The sequence below is a fragment of the Choloepus didactylus genome, chromosome 10, assembly GCF_015220235.1.
Source record: "Choloepus didactylus isolate mChoDid1 chromosome 10, mChoDid1.pri, whole genome shotgun sequence".
Taxonomy (NCBI): domain Eukaryota; kingdom Metazoa; phylum Chordata; class Mammalia; order Pilosa; family Megalonychidae; genus Choloepus; species Choloepus didactylus.
Genome location: NC_051316.1, coordinates 85,055,504 through 85,070,572, shown reverse-complemented (window position 1 = coordinate 85,070,572; position 15,069 = coordinate 85,055,504). Strand labels below are relative to the sequence as shown.

At 48.5% G+C, this 15,069-nt stretch overlaps 2 protein-coding genes across 2 annotated transcripts; both read left to right on the top strand.

The window, feature by feature from the left end:
* The first annotated feature begins 278 nt into the window (after positions 1–278).
* LOC119545265 (olfactory receptor 13J1-like) lies at positions 279–1,220 on the top strand. The gene has a single exon (XM_037850784.1). The coding sequence runs from the start codon at positions 279–281 to the stop codon at positions 1,218–1,220; it is 942 nt and encodes a 313-aa protein (XP_037706712.1).
* An 8,995-nt stretch (positions 1,221–10,215) lies between these two features.
* Positions 10,216–11,417, top strand: LOC119505268 (olfactory receptor 13C7-like). The gene has a single exon (XM_037797918.1). The coding sequence runs from the start codon at positions 10,368–10,370 to the stop codon at positions 11,352–11,354; it is 987 nt and encodes a 328-aa protein (XP_037653846.1). The 5' UTR covers positions 10,216–10,367; the 3' UTR covers positions 11,355–11,417.
* Positions 11,418–15,069: the final 3,652 nt, after the last annotated feature.

The following is a 15,069-nucleotide window of genomic DNA, read 5'->3' as shown; positions in this document are numbered from 1 at the left end:
GATCCAGTCTTGCCTCAAATTGATTTTTCAGATTGCCTATAACATTTCACATTGACATTCTCTTCAGGAATTTCTGATCTAAAACAATCCTTATTTTTCAGATGGATAAATTGAGGCCCAGAGCGGGAAGAGGATTGCCTGAAGTCACACAGAGAGTAGCAGAGCTGGAAAAGAACCCAGCACTCTGCCTCCTCCCAGAAGAGGCTCAGTGGGCTTCCCAGGACACTGCATCCTCTTTCCCTCCATCCCAGCTGTGCGTCTCTCCAGAACCCTGCAGCATGGAGCCGGTCAATAGGACAGGAATTCTTTCCGAGTTCTTTCTGAAAGGCTTCTTGGGCTACCCAGCCCTTGAGAGCCTTCTCTTCCCTCTCTGCTCAGCCATGTACCTGGTGACCCTGCTGGGGAACACGGCCATTGTGGTGGTCAGTGTGCTGGACGTCCACCTGCACAAGCCCATGTACTTCTTCCTGGGCAACCTCTCCATCCTGGACATCTGCTACACGTCCACCTTTGTGCCCCTGATGCTGGTCCACTTCCTGTCGACCCAGAAGACCATCTCCTTTATTGGCTGCGCAATCCAGATGTGCCTGAGCCTGTCGACGGGCTCCACAGAGTGCCTGCTGCTCGCCATCATGGCCTACGATCGCTACCTGGCCATTTGCTGTCCCCTCAGGTACCCGGTGCTCATGAGCCGCCGGCTCTGCCTGCTTCTGGTGGGAGCCGCCTGGGCCCTCTGCCTCCTCAAGTCAGTGACTGAAACCGTCATCACCATGAGGTTGCCCTTTTGTGGCCACCACGTGGTCAGCCACTTCACCTGCGAGATTCTGGAAGTGCTGAAGCTGGCCTGCGGTGACACGTCGGTCAGCGAGGCCTTCCTGCTGGTGGGCAGCATTCTGCTGCTGCCTGTGCCCCTGGCCCTCATCTGCCTGTCCTACACTCTTATCCTGGCCACCATTCTGAGGGTGCCCTCCGCTGCTGGGCGCCGCAAAGCCTTCTCCACCTGCTCGGCACACCTGGCTGTGGTGCTGCTCTTCTATGGCACCGTCATCTCCACATACATGAAGCCCCAGAGCAAGGAGGCCCACATCTCTGATGAGGTCTTCACGATCCTCTACGCTGTGGTCACACCCATGCTGAACCCTGTCATCTATAGTCTGAGGAACAAGGAGGTGAAGGAGGCCACCAGGAAGGTGTGGGGCAGGAGCCAGACCTCCAGGTGAGGCAGAGCAGGGCTCAGCAAGGGCACAGGTCCCAGATTAGCAGGTGAGGCCACCATGGGCCTGCAGTGAGGATGGGATGGGATGCAAGGCTATTAGTTTGGTATCTTCATCCCAGAAGTTTCCCCAAGAGGCAGCACCAAGTCCCACTGAACCTGCCACAGAAAGAGCTCACAAATGCTCATTCTACTGCACCACCATCTCCCACCCACTAAGCCAGCTCTCAACATCGCCCCCTGGACCTGACACCAGCCTCCCGGCTGCTCAGGACTTCAGTCTTATTCCTCCTTCCCCTCTCTCCCCCATGGGCCATCCAGAGGGATCTTTTTGAAAAGCCCATGTGATTGGGTCACTCTCCTGATTGGAACCCATAAATAGCTCCCCACTGCTTTCAGGATAAACTGTAAACTCTCTCATGGGGCATTCCCAGTCCTCCAGGGCTGGCTTCCCAGCCCTCTGCCCTGCAGTCACCCTCCCTCCTCACATCCACACAGACCAGCCAATTGTATGCCTTAAAATTCCCCTGTACTATCCAGCTCTATGCCTTTCTTGGGCTTTTCCCACAGGGCAACACCCAAAACTCCACAAATAGAAGTACTGCCTGATCTTTAAGGCCCAGTTCAAATGTCACCTCCACCAGGAAGCCTACAGGCTTTGGTCCTCTCACTGTGCTCCTCCTGCTTTATTCTCAGTATTAGTCCAAGAGTAGGGAATTTCCGATTCTGTTCTGCCCCAAGGTCCAGCCTACCCAACTTCAGGCCCTGCTCACGTGTCTTGAACAAATAAACACTTCAATGTAGGATGATAATGGCAGACCCTGGAGTCCTTCCCAAATCTGAGCAGAGCTGGAATTGGAGTGCACAGATGACAAGCATGGCCTAGCCTCCCAGGAAGTGACAGCAGAGGCAGTAATAAGTCCAGAGTTTAAGATTCCCAAGCTTGTCCAGTCACCAGGATACCAATAATCCAGAGCAGCCTGGGTCCTGGAGCCCTCGGACCCCCTAAGCAGCAGCAGCAGCTGCTTCCAGTGTCCCCCTGCCTGGCATCCAGGCCTCACCTGGCCTTTGGGACTTGATCTACCCTTGCTCACCCCACACCCTGGGATCCTGCTGTAGCTGCCCTTTCCTGGTGCTCAGCCTCTTCCCAGCCTTCATTTCTGAGAAATCCGTGAACACACAGTGGAAATGGACCCAGAGGGCCCCAGTCATAGCATTTCCGCTCCCTGGCCCCTTCTGGCCTCATTGGCACCATCTGTGTGATGGGAGAGCTGAGCTTGGAGTTCGACAGCTGCCCAGCTCTTCTGCTTCCTGGCTGCAGGTTGCACAGCCCCTGAACGAGCCCTTGGTTCTCCTCTTGGGACCTACTTCTGCTTGCTCTTGCTCTGTTGATCAAAAAGAGGCCCAGCACAGCACACCAAGGGCAGTGAGGAGAGAAACACAGCCCGCTCTTCACAATTCACAGCCTGAGCAGAAAGAGACACACAAGCCTCTCTGACCCAGCCGGAGCCAAGGCTGTCAGATAGGCCTCGAATGCCATGACAGGGAGTTTGGACTTCATCCACTGGGCAGAGGGGGTTTATCTTCAGATTTGATTTTTAGAAAGATTGCTGATTAAGTGCCGTTCTTCATGAATGAAATTGGCAGGGTGGTTTGTTTTTGTTTTTAATATAATGCCTATTATCAGCTAAGGTGGGTGAAGTAGGCAATGCCACACCCTGCTAGCGGGAATGGGAATAAGTTGATCTGAGCTTCCTGGAAAGTAGGCTGCAAATATGAATCAAAGCCTTAAAATGTTCCAGACCCTTTGACCCAAAACCAGCACAGCTAGGAATTAACCTAAGAAAATAATCAGAGGTGCAGTCAAAGATTTATGTATAAGGATATGTAAAAGGATATTAATCACAACATTATTTAGGGTAACAAAAATTGTAATAATCTAAAAGTCTAACCATAGAAGAACATTTAACTAAATCCTGGTAGAGTCCAACAATAGAATGTGACGCAGTCATTGGAAATCTTATTTTTTCAAGGAATATTTGATAATGGGAAATTCTCACAATATAATTAGTAAAAAAAAAAAAGTAGAACACAGAACATTGTATTCAGTATGATCCCAATTTCGTTTTTTTAAAGTATTTTTCTTATGGATATTTTGAGTAAGTATATACAAAGAAAATTCTGGAAAACTATGACAAAATATTAAATAAGTTGTTTCCTCTGGGTGATGGGGTACAGACAAGCATTGTTTTCTTTGTTATTCTTTTCCATATTTTCTAATTCTCCTAAAATGAACATGACTTCAAACTTTCAAAATGATCTTATTCATTTTCAAGAAATGGAAAATCACCCAGCTCCAGGGCAGAAGATAGATGAGAAGGGCTCCAGACTGGGAAAGGGAAGCGAGGAAGCTTTTGCAGTAATCCAGGCACACGATGGGGCTTGGGGGAGTGGGAGAGGGGAGACCCAGGCAGCAGAGGGGAGAGGATGGAGCTGAGAAATATTTGAGATGCACATATGATATAGAAGTGGATGAGGGAGACAGAGGACTGGGGGTTGATGCCCAGGTTTCCAACTTGTTTGGGGGATAGCAGTACCACCCGCTGAGATCCTAGATGGGGACCGTGGGAGAAGCTAGCTGCAGGGCGGGGAGGAGATTATAATGAACTTGTTGTAGACATTTTGGGTTTAGGGTACCCATCGGGTAGCAGGAGGGCACAGTTCTAAGTGCTGTTAGAAAAAAAGTGATATCAATCTTCCAATTGTTTGCTTTGACCTGCATTCTTGATAAAAATTCCAAAAGACAAATCAGCATAAAGTGGGAATTTGCAGCTTCTGCTACTTGATTTAAGGCCATTTTTCAGTCCCTAAACTGTGTCAAGTTATTAGTTTACATTGTTAAAAAAAAACGAAGAAAACAAAAAAGAAAAAAAAAGTAAGGAAAAAGAAATCTGCAAAAGCTCATGTGCCTGTTTAAATCCCTGGCTGATTAAAGTCCCTCACAAGTGCTCAGAGCCTCACACTTTACAATTTACTTTCTTTAAGCGCTTAGGCACCAAGGTCTGCACAGCAATCCTGGAAGGAGACAGGCAAGGTCTTTCTCATCCACTTCCCAACCTTAGACAACCAGGCCCAGGAATGGAAGTCACTGGAGCCTGTGGCTTCACAGTGGAGGGGACTGGAACGAGACCCAGTCTTCTGATCTCTGTCCAGATTCTCATCCCAGCCAGGGCCCTCCTGGGACTTAGCAAGGAACCCAGAGTCTCTGAAGTCCGGGCCCCATAGCTGCCAAATCCTCAACTTCGTGTAGTTGCAGAATTCAAACTTTAAATTGGGCAGGGACTTTAAGGTCCCTGAGAGCAAGTGAGCTATGTGGCAGGGGACCAGGAGGCTGGTCCTCAGGGCCTGTCGGGCAGACCCATCCCAGCACAGCAGGCCTGCTGGTAATGAACTCAGCACTCCCTTCTCAGACCACCTCTCAGCTCACCTGGCAGCCAGCCCCAACTCTCTGCATGTACTTATGCCACTGGGCCAACAGGAAGGAGGTAAAGAGAATTCCTCTAGCAAGCATGTTGATTATTCTCATGAAATTTTTAAACATTTAAAAAACAGAATATTGACTTGAGGGAGGAGACAAACAGATAATAATAGTAACAGCTGCCACGTACTGAATACTCACCGTTTGCCCAGCCCTGTGCTAAGAGCTTTACAAGCATTACTTCACTGAACCCTCAAAATAACCCTATGAGGAAATACTATAAGCTCCACATTACAGGTAAGGAAACCAAAGTGAGAAAATTGTTAGCAAGTGGCAGGGAGGGGACTTGAACCCTGGTCAGTCTGACTCCAAGCCCACACTCAACTCCACTACAACACAGCAAGGGTGTGGCCAAGCAGGAATTCCAGATACCAAGCACACTGTGACAGAAGTTTTCTTCTTGCTATCTCCCCACCCTATCCCAGTCTTTCAAAATAATTTGTGGAGCCTAAAATAATATGAAATGGTTAAAGCTTGATTTAGCAGCCAGTGAAATTGACGTTTAATATTTACCTCACTCACAAAGTAACCCTGGGTCTGTCAGACCTCAGGATTGGAAGTTGCTAGAAAGATGTGAAGAACTGTTTCCAGGGTTACAGAGTACCAGAGATCATGTAATTGAATGTCTCCATTTCAATGAAGGAAAAACTTGACCAAAGTCACTTTGCAGATTAGAAACAAAAGCAAGACTCGGACCTGGGTCCCCTCACTCCCAGTCCAGGGCTCATTCCATGGCCTCACCCTACTCTCAGGACTGTAAAACTGGGAGAGTGAAGTCAGACCATTATTTTCAGAGACACTCAAAGTCCTATCACTCCATGAATCTGATTTTCCATGACAGTGAGTGTATGTGCCACAGGCTGGTTGCTGCTAGAAAAGCTGAGTGTGTTGTGAAATGCCATCACACCCAAATGCAGAGGACATTCATGCTGCTCAGCCATAGTGCTGGTTCTCCTCCTTCTGAGCATGTGCTAGGATTACACATGGCCAGTGGGTTGTCGGCAGAGGTAACATACGTCACTTTCGGGCCGGAGGATTTAACTGCTGGTGCCTGATGTTCAGTGTGCCCTTCCCCTGCCATAGTCACTGGCGACGTTGACAGTGGAGCCTCAGTCAGCTAGAGGATGACATGGAGCAGAACCCCCAGAAAATCCACAGAGGACCCACAGCATGAGAAAGAAAGAAATCTTTGTCATTTTAAGACCCTGAGATTGTGGGGCTGGATGTTAATGCAGCAAAATCTAGCCCATCCTGACTGGCACACCAAGGGAAAAGAGCTGTTCCCTGATGTCCCACCCTGTGCCATGTTGGCAGTCAAAGCTGTTCGTAACCCAAGAGAATGGTGTTTTCTAGGTACAGACATTTCTTCGGAGCCAAAAGCCTGTAGCCTGAGTTCTAATTTCCATGAATGTGTTATGATCAGCCTAGTGAGTTGTGAGGAAACCCACCACTCTCCTGATTTAGCTCTGTAGAAAAAGCAGCTGTTAGCGCAGGTAAGAGGCTGGCCCCCCAAAGTTCTTCTCTAGCAGCCACAGTGGCTGCATCATTCTGTTGGTGTGTGTGTATGGGGGTGGTGATCTCAAGGTAAGGCATTTGGGATCAGGACTTTGGACAGAATCGCGCTGGATCTCAATAAACAATCAGTGCAATTCAAATGGCAATCACTCATGAGTGCAGGGCACTGGAAGGTGACAGTGATAAATCGGACACAGTCCTTTGTCTTCAGTAGCTAAAGGCTAGTCAGAGAAATCTATATAACAAACCAACCCTAAAGCAAGGCAGAAGGAAATCAGTCTGTGCTAAATGGCTGTGTGAGTATCAATGTCATCAGAACGGTCAGTTCTGCAGAGACACCTGAGAAACCTGCACAGAAAAAAGGTGGAGTACCTGCTGAGTCTTGAAGGATGAGGGGAAGAGAAAGGCTGTTGCAGCCTGAGGAAATAGCAGGAGAAGAGGGATGAGACAGGAGTGTGCAGGGTTTGTCCAAACCATGGGTAGCTGTCTGGTGAGGCTGGAGTAGACCTGCATGGAAGGATGTAGTGGAAGGAGCAGCAGGAGGGCAGCCTACAGCCTGATCTCGAAAGACCTCAAATGCTTCTGCCTTTCCCTCTTGGTCTTTTTGTTAGAGACAAGGGTGAGGAAGAGAAGTGCATAGCCAGATGGTTTCCCACCCTCACCTCCTTGAAAACACCCCACACTTGTGTCCAGTGTTGGACTTTGAGACTAATACAGGTCTTTCTATAACAACACCCCACTAAAAAGCCTTTATAATTCTTCTCTCCAGATTTCAGGTATTATTTTGCTTTACACCACTTCCAGAAGGCCCTTTCTGATCCCCCTAGCCGGGAGGGGTCTGTCCCAACTCTGTCTCCCTTCTCAATCCCTCTATAGTCTGCTGACTCTGACCTGAATACAGCTCTAGTGTGATGGGACAGTGTTTCTGATATAGGATCAGACACAGCCCACATCCCCTTGGTCCTTCTCGCCAAAAAGCTGCCCACAACAATCTGCTCAGTGCCCCAAGGAAGAAACATGATTGCAGAGAGCAGAGAACAAAGGGATCTTTTCCTGGCTTTTGAGCTTCAAAAGCCTAGGCTCTAAAGGAAACAGAAAAGACTTGAGGCACAGACAAAAGATTTGGGAGAACAGCAGCAGGTAAGACTAAGGCTTCCTCACCTCCAGATTAATAGAAGATTCCCTGAGCCAGGGACAGGGAGGGTGAGGAGGGGGGAGGCGATGAGCGCACTGGCACCAAAAGGTCCCAGAGGGAGGGGCCAAGTCCCGGCAAGGGGACAAGACCCTGGATAGAGGCGCAGGAGTTAAAATCTAGGACAACCCATGCCTTGCTAGTCGAGTCAAATCTAGGAAGGGGTCCAGAAAAGAAATGGCTTCAAGGTGTGTTGGGATAGATAGCCACAGCCTTAGACCACTTCACAGGGCTTCACAGGTGGCACAGAAGTGGTGGAGAGAGCCTGGGACTGAAAATGGTTATGCAGTTGTAAACAAGAACCCTGCAGCACTACCTGCCTGGACCACTGCCTGGGGGCCAGATGGAGTGATGGGAATCTCAGGAGATGGACGCAACAGGGACACTGTGACCAGAGAGAACACTCCCAGCCTCGTGGCATTATGTAAGACCCTCAGAACTCGGCTGTGATCCTTGTGGAAATAGAAGAAATCCTGAATTGACAAGGGAGGAAGGGCTCAAAATAGAAGTTACACTCTTGTGTCAGAATTTGAGACTAATATAGGTCTTTTTATAACCACACCCCCCAGTAAAGACCAAGCCCTCACAATTCTTTCCAGATTTCAGGTATTATTTTGCTTTATATCTCAGCCTTAAAGAGAATTGGACCTAGGACGAGCCTCAGAGGTCTCCAAAGTCCAGAGAGAGGAAGGTGCATGTCCAACGTCACCGAGAGAGTGAGTGAATTATTGTAAACTCCGTGAGGGCAGAAGCCACATCTGTCCACTGTATTCTCAGCACTTAGCACAGGACCAGCACAGAGTAGGTGCTCAACAATTATTTGTTGAATGAATAAATAAATGAATGAGCCATCACACTGGGGCAATTAGTTACCTTCCTGCCAAACCTTAGCAAGAGAAACCCTACCTTTAAATGTTCACATGGATAAGATTTAAGATCAGTTGGTGATCCAAATTAATCAACTGCCCCTGTATATTCCAGAAACTGTCCCTTAATAATCACTTTGTTTCAGGATGATGGAGGGAAACCAAACTATGCTCTGGGGAGAGAGGGGGCCATGAGAGATGCTGGAGCTGTTGTCTGTGGGATGGTGAGCCCAGACCCACCGGGTGCCCACTGGTTGAAGATCGAGTCTTCCAACTGGAGCCTCAACATCATGTTATTACACCACCCAAGGCAGCTTACAAGCACCTCTGTGACTATCTCATCTGAATTACACAGCATCCCCATTCTTCAGAGGAGGAAAGAGAGACTCAGAGAGGCCAAGTGAGTTGGTGAATTTTACACAGCTAGTTAGTGCTGAAGCTGGGATGTAAAGCTGAGCTTTCCAATCAGGCAGTCAGTACCTGTTGAGTGACTGCACTTGGCAGGACTCACCGTATGGGCTGCTGAAAGGAGGAAGACAGAGTCTTGCTCTCAAGGTAAAGTAGAGGAGACAGGTGTACCACACACCATACGTAGCCCAGAAGGGTGGCCATAGGGCTGTGGCAGCACAAGAAGGAAGCAGAAAACTCTGCAAGGGGCAGGAGGGAGAAGAAAGGAGGTGACAGGAGGTGGGCTCTGAAAAATAAGCTGGCATGCCCCCAATGGAGGACAGGAAGGACATGCTTATAAAGGGACAAAGCTGTAGAACTAAAAGAATGCATAATTTATTCAAGAAGGGGTGAGTCCTTTGGCACCTACAGATGGTAGAGGCAATTAATCAGGATGAATGAGAAAAAAAAAAAAGTCCATCCCCAAAGAAGGACCGACCAAAAAGCATAAAACACTCACAGGACAATAACCTCACAGTCAATCCAGGATGGAAGGGAGAGAGGTGGGGGATTCCTCTGAACAATAAATGTTCACAATCAGCTCCTTTTTCCCCTTTAGACCAGGGGTACCTGAGCCATGAGACAGCTTTCCTATTCTAATAAGATTGCTGTGCCTTGGGCACACTTGGTTCTCTCTTGCAAATACCTGGTGCCGGCCCTTCCCAAGGAGTTAGTGAGTCACATTCAGAACATCGATGGAGGATACCTGGCAGAAAACTGAAGCCTCTTCTCACTCCTCCCTTTAAAAACTTAGTCAGTGACTGACAATACTTCTGCCAAATTAGCATCTGGTTTTTCCTTCTTGTGTCATCTTCATCAATATCGCTTATCTTAAAAAGCAACATGGAGGCCACGAAGTGAGTTACTTGGCTTTCATGACGAAGATTAAATCCTGTGACCACTAGCTCTATTGGGATATGGATGTTCTTGTATGTCCTTTTAAGAATCAATGGATCATCTGTGATTCCTTGAGGAGAGATGACCAGAAATCAGGTCTACATCCTGTGGAACTGGAACGTTCAACCTTTATAGCCCAAAGGAATACTAGGTAAGCATCATCCATTACCAACCTACATGTGAGAGCTCATCTCACTTAACTCAGGAAAGAGGGGGCATCTTTTCGTCCACTTATTTTTCTTAATGCTGTAGCCCCAGTACCTAAAATAAAACCTAGCACAGAATAGACATTCAATAAATATCTACTGACCGAATGGATCTGAAATACTAGGGGCATAATTCAGCCATCTGAAGTCATAACCTAGAAAAGGTGCTTCCTTTGAATGGTCAAGAAGTCTAGATTCCAAAGGAGCATGTCAAACATGAATCACACTCTGTAGTCTCCTCTGAGCCCACCTGGGGAGGAGAGAGAGGAGCCTAGGGGACTGGAATGTGCTGCCTCCTCCCCCAAGCTGCATCAGTAGAACTGCAGAGCTGAGAGGACTGGCTTACAGTACTGGAATCCAACTCTCTCATCATATAGCCAGTGAAATTAAATTCCAGAGAGGGGCCGACCTGCCCCAGGCCACACACCCAGGTTTCGAGTCAGAGCTTTTTCCAAAACCTATATGGTCCAGACGGAAAAGGAAGAAGACTAAGATGGATGGGACAAATCAGACGGCTGTGACAGAATATGTCCTGCTTGGGCTCTATGAGCACCGTAACCTAGAGATCGTCCTGTTTGGGCTTTGCCTGGGCGTCTACTCCATGAATGTGCTGGGGAACTCCCTCCTCATACTGCTGAACCTGCTGGACCCCCACCTGCACAGCCCCATGTACTTCTTCCTCAGCAACCTCTCCCTCATAGACATCTGTGGCACATCTTCTTTCGTGCCCCTCATGCTGGTCAACCTCCTGGGAGCCCAAAGGACCATCTCCTTTCCTGGCTGCACCCTGCAGATGTTCCTGACCCTAGCGCTGGGTACCACAGAATGCCTGCTCCTGGCCATGATGGCATATGACCAATACATGGCTATCTGCCAGCCGCTTAGGTATCCAGAGCTCATGAGTGGGCAGACGTGCATGTGGATGGCAGTGCTGAGCTGGGGGACAGGCTTCATCATCTCGCTGCTGCATTCCATCCTTGTCTGGCGCCTCCCCTTCTGTGGCCACAATGTCATCAACCACTTCTTCTGTGAGATCTTGGCGGTGCTGAAACTGGCCTGTGGGGACATCTCCCTCATTGTGCTGGTCTTAATGATGGCCACAGCTGTCCTGACACTGACCCCACTCCTGCTCATCTGCCTCTCCTATATTTTTATCCTTGCTACCATCCTTAGGGTACCCTCTGCTGCAGGCTGGTACAAAGCTTTCTCCACCTGCTCTGCCCACCTCATGGTGGTGGTGATTTTCTATGGGACCATCTCCTTCATGTACTTCAAGCCCAAGGCCAACAACTTCTACCTGGATAAGATTATTGCATTGTTCTATGGAGTTGTGACACCCTCGCTGAACCCCATCATCTACAGCCTGAGGAATGCAGAGGTGAAAGCTGCTGTGATAGCTCTCCTGGGTGGAGATCTCCTCTACAGGAAAACGTTCCACTTTTACTGCTGCTCTCCATTTCTATCAGTCAAGAGAGGCTAAGTTATGCTGTGGTAATGACCTTAGAATTTCAGTGGCTTAAAACCATAAGGGTTTGTTTCTCACTCATGCTGCAGGTCCATTAGCACATGCTAGGGATTCTGCTCTGCTCTTCATCCCTCTGGGACTCAGGATAACAAAGCAGCTACCACCTGGAACACTGTTGATCACCATGACAAAAGGAAATGAGAGAGTGACAAAGCATGCACCAATTCTAAGAGCCCCCCCCCCCCCAAGTGATATATGTTACTTACACTTACATTTCATTGGCCAATGTAAGTCCCATGGCCACATCAACAACAAAGGTGAGAAAGAACTGAGATATTTGGGAATAGCCTAATGACTACCATACCATCCTACAGAGTCAACCCATGAGCTACTAGAGATTTGGCTTCCTTTTCCCTGATCATTCCTCCTCCATGGGCTGCTGCCAGGTTAATCTTCCCAAGAAAACTCTGGTTAGTTCTCTGTGGTGCCTTTGTACTGTCAACCTAATGAGGTCAGAACTTGTTTCCCAGAATTCCCTTCTCTGTATGATCCTGGGTTAGGATTGACTATAAGAGAAATTTGCATGAGCTTTAGAAGGTGAAAGTGAAGCAGCAAGTGTTTTTTACACTCATGTCAGTGTAGGGCACCAGACACTGTGGGAGCACACGTTGCCACCAGTCTTTTAGCTCATCTTGTTAGTGTGGGGCAGAAGCCAGGCCCACAGCCCCTCCACTTCTCACCTGATCTCCTCCTTCAGCTGTTCTGAGTCCTGGACCAAATGCAGTGCCATGGCAAAGAACACCAGCTTCCCCTGCAGATCCTCAGTGTCACTGAGACTGAAGGCAGTGAGAGACCAACACAGGTTCCAGTCCTCATAAGTTCTAGTTTGTCCTTACTCTCCCCCACTTCACACTCAGCTCTCCTCCCTGACTGCCTACCCAGCTGACCTATAGCAGTTTCAGACCCTACACCAAATGCAGAGGTAACAGCTTTACACAGACTTCTCCAACTGTTCCCACAATTGCATGACGTCTAGTCTCTATAATAAATCTCCTATATCATTCACAGTGATTCTGTTACTTTGGTCAAACACTGACTGATGCATCATTCTTCTGATCAAGAACCTTTGATGGCTCCCCATCACCACAGGGTTAATTCTAAATTCTTCAGCGGAGTCCTCAAGACCATCCAGAATGGCTGCCTCTTCAGCCTTACTCTCCACTAGCCCCTTCACGTGGGCCATTTCCCCTTAGTACATTATCCGTTCTGTCCCACCTCCATGGCTGTGCTCATGCTATTCTCTGAGAGGATCTAGGACTATTTTTCAAAGCCAGCTTAGATGGATTTTCAAAACCATCTCTTTAATGCATCCTTTCCCTGTGCCCTTTGAAACTGTTCTCTTTACATTCTACAGTATTTTGTTGGAAACTTTCACACAGAACCTATCCTATTCTGCCTACTATGAAACATGTTTCACCACATGTAAGCTTCTTAAGGGCAGGATTCAACCAGATTCAGCTTATCTCTGTAACTCCCTTGTAAGCCTTCCCCACAGAAGGTTTACAGAATTGAACTGTCACTCAGAAGCCCTCACACCCTTACCATCTGGGGATTGAGCCCTGTGGTGCTGAAGATGCTCCAAGCAATTGCAGGTGTGGGACCAGCAGCATCTGCTGTGACAGCCCTGGATTCAAAGAAAGGACAGAATGTTTGGATCTTATGCTCTCCACGGAGACAAGCCAGGAGACAACAAGGATCCCCAGGCTTGAACCAGGTTTTTCAGCTGCTATGCCTAGATCTGTCTTACTGCTGGTCCCCTCTTTCCAGGAATTCTATCTACAGGCACCTAAAATTCAAAATGCCCCAAACTGAACTCATCATTCCCCCATTAAAGTTGTGCCACAATCTCAGGGAATGGCACCACCTACCTTGAGTTGCCAATGTAGAAACATGGCAGTCATCACTGACTTCCTCTCACTCCCCACCGCCCCACACATCCAATCAGTCACTAAGTCCTACAGAGTCCACCTACTAATAGCTCTTAAACCAGCCCCCTCCTTCCCACTGCGACTGCATTAAGAATCCCCTACCATCTCTCTCAAATATTGCAACAGCTGTGTCACTGCACTTCTATCCTCTAAACTCTCCCCCAAATCAAAACACCAATCTGATCATGCTATTCTTCTGCTGAAATCCCTCCAATTTCCCATAGGATAAAAACCAGACCCCTGCCTGTATGTCCACTTCAGCACTGGCTGCTGACTCCACATCCTCACTCCTCCTCCTCCATGCCCTGCCCCACACACTCCGGGCCCAGGCACACTGAACTAGTCACAGTTCCCTGAGTAAATACCAGTCTTTCCTTCCTCTGCGTCTCCTCCTTGCTAATCCCTCCCCTTGTCCAAACACACCTTGCCTTTAGCAAGGTTTAGAACCCATGGATTAGACTAGGCACTATTCTAAGTGTTCTAAGTGCTTTCCTGACTGGGGACCAGAGGGAATGATGGAAATCTCAGGAGATAGATGCAGTAGGGACACTGGCAACTAGAGAAAACACTTCCTACATCTTGGCATTATGCAAACTCATTTAACCCTCATTCAAACCATCCTCTTCAGGAAAGCCCTTCTGATCCCCCTAGCTGGGTGGGGTCTGTCCCAACTCTGTCTCCCTTCTCAGTGCCTCTGTAGTCTGCTGACTCTGACCTGAATCCAGCTCTAGTGTGATGGGACAGTGTTTCTGATATAGGAACAGACACAGCCCACATCCCCTTGGTCCTCCTCACCAAAAAGCTGCCCACAGCAATCTCTGCTCAGTGCCCCGAAGAAGAAACATGATTGCAGAGAGCAGAGAACAAAGGGATCTTTTCCTGGCTTTTGAGCTTCAAAAGCCTAGGCCCTAAAGGAAACAGAAAAGACTTGAGGCACAGACAAAAGATTTGGGAGAACAGCAGCAGGTAAGACTAAGGCTTCCTCACCTCCAGATTAACAGAAGATTCCGAGCCAGGGACAGAGAGGGCAAGGAGGGGGGAGGCGATGAGTGCGCTGGCACCAAAGGGTCCCAGAGGAAGAGGCCAAGTCCTGGCAAGGGGACAAGACCCTGGATAGAAGTGCAGGATTTAAAATCTGGGACAACCCATGCCTTGCTGGTCGAGTCAAATCCAGGAAGGGTTCCAGAGTAGAAATGACTTCAAGGTGTGTTGGGATAGATAGCCACAGCCTTAGACCACTTCACAGGGCTTCACAGGTGGCACCGAAGTGGTGGAGAGAGCCTGGGACTGAACGGTTATGCAGGTAGAAACAAGAACCCTGCAGCACGACCTGCTTGGACCACTGCCTGGTTCTTCCCCTCCCCTCATCACTGGCCCCAGGAAAAAGGGCAACACAGAACCAGCAAATACTTCATTGGAGACACACCAGAGTCCACCTGCATGGACTGGGGATACCAGCCACCCAGCCACAGCCCCATCTGTCCTCAGGAGATGGACGCAACAGGGACGCTGTGACCAGAGAGAACACTCCCAGCCTTGTGGCATTATGTAAGACCCTCAGAACTCTGCTGTGACCCTTATGGAAAGAGAAGAAATCCTGAATTAACAAAAGATTACATTTCTGGCATCAGAGTGGGGGTTCAAAATAGAAATGTTACACTCATGATAATGCATATCTGAGATTTGTACCTGCTTCACCAGGTACCTCAGCTTCCTTCTCTTCTTGTTGTGGGCTTCATGAG

Coding starts and splice junctions, on each gene's coding strand:
- LOC119545265 (XM_037850784.1), top strand. CDS start 279: ATGGAGCCGGTCAATAGGACAGGAATTCTTTCCGAGTTCTTTCTGAAA.
- LOC119505268 (XM_037797918.1), top strand. CDS start 10,368: ATGGATGGGACAAATCAGACGGCTGTGACAGAATATGTCCTGCTTGGG.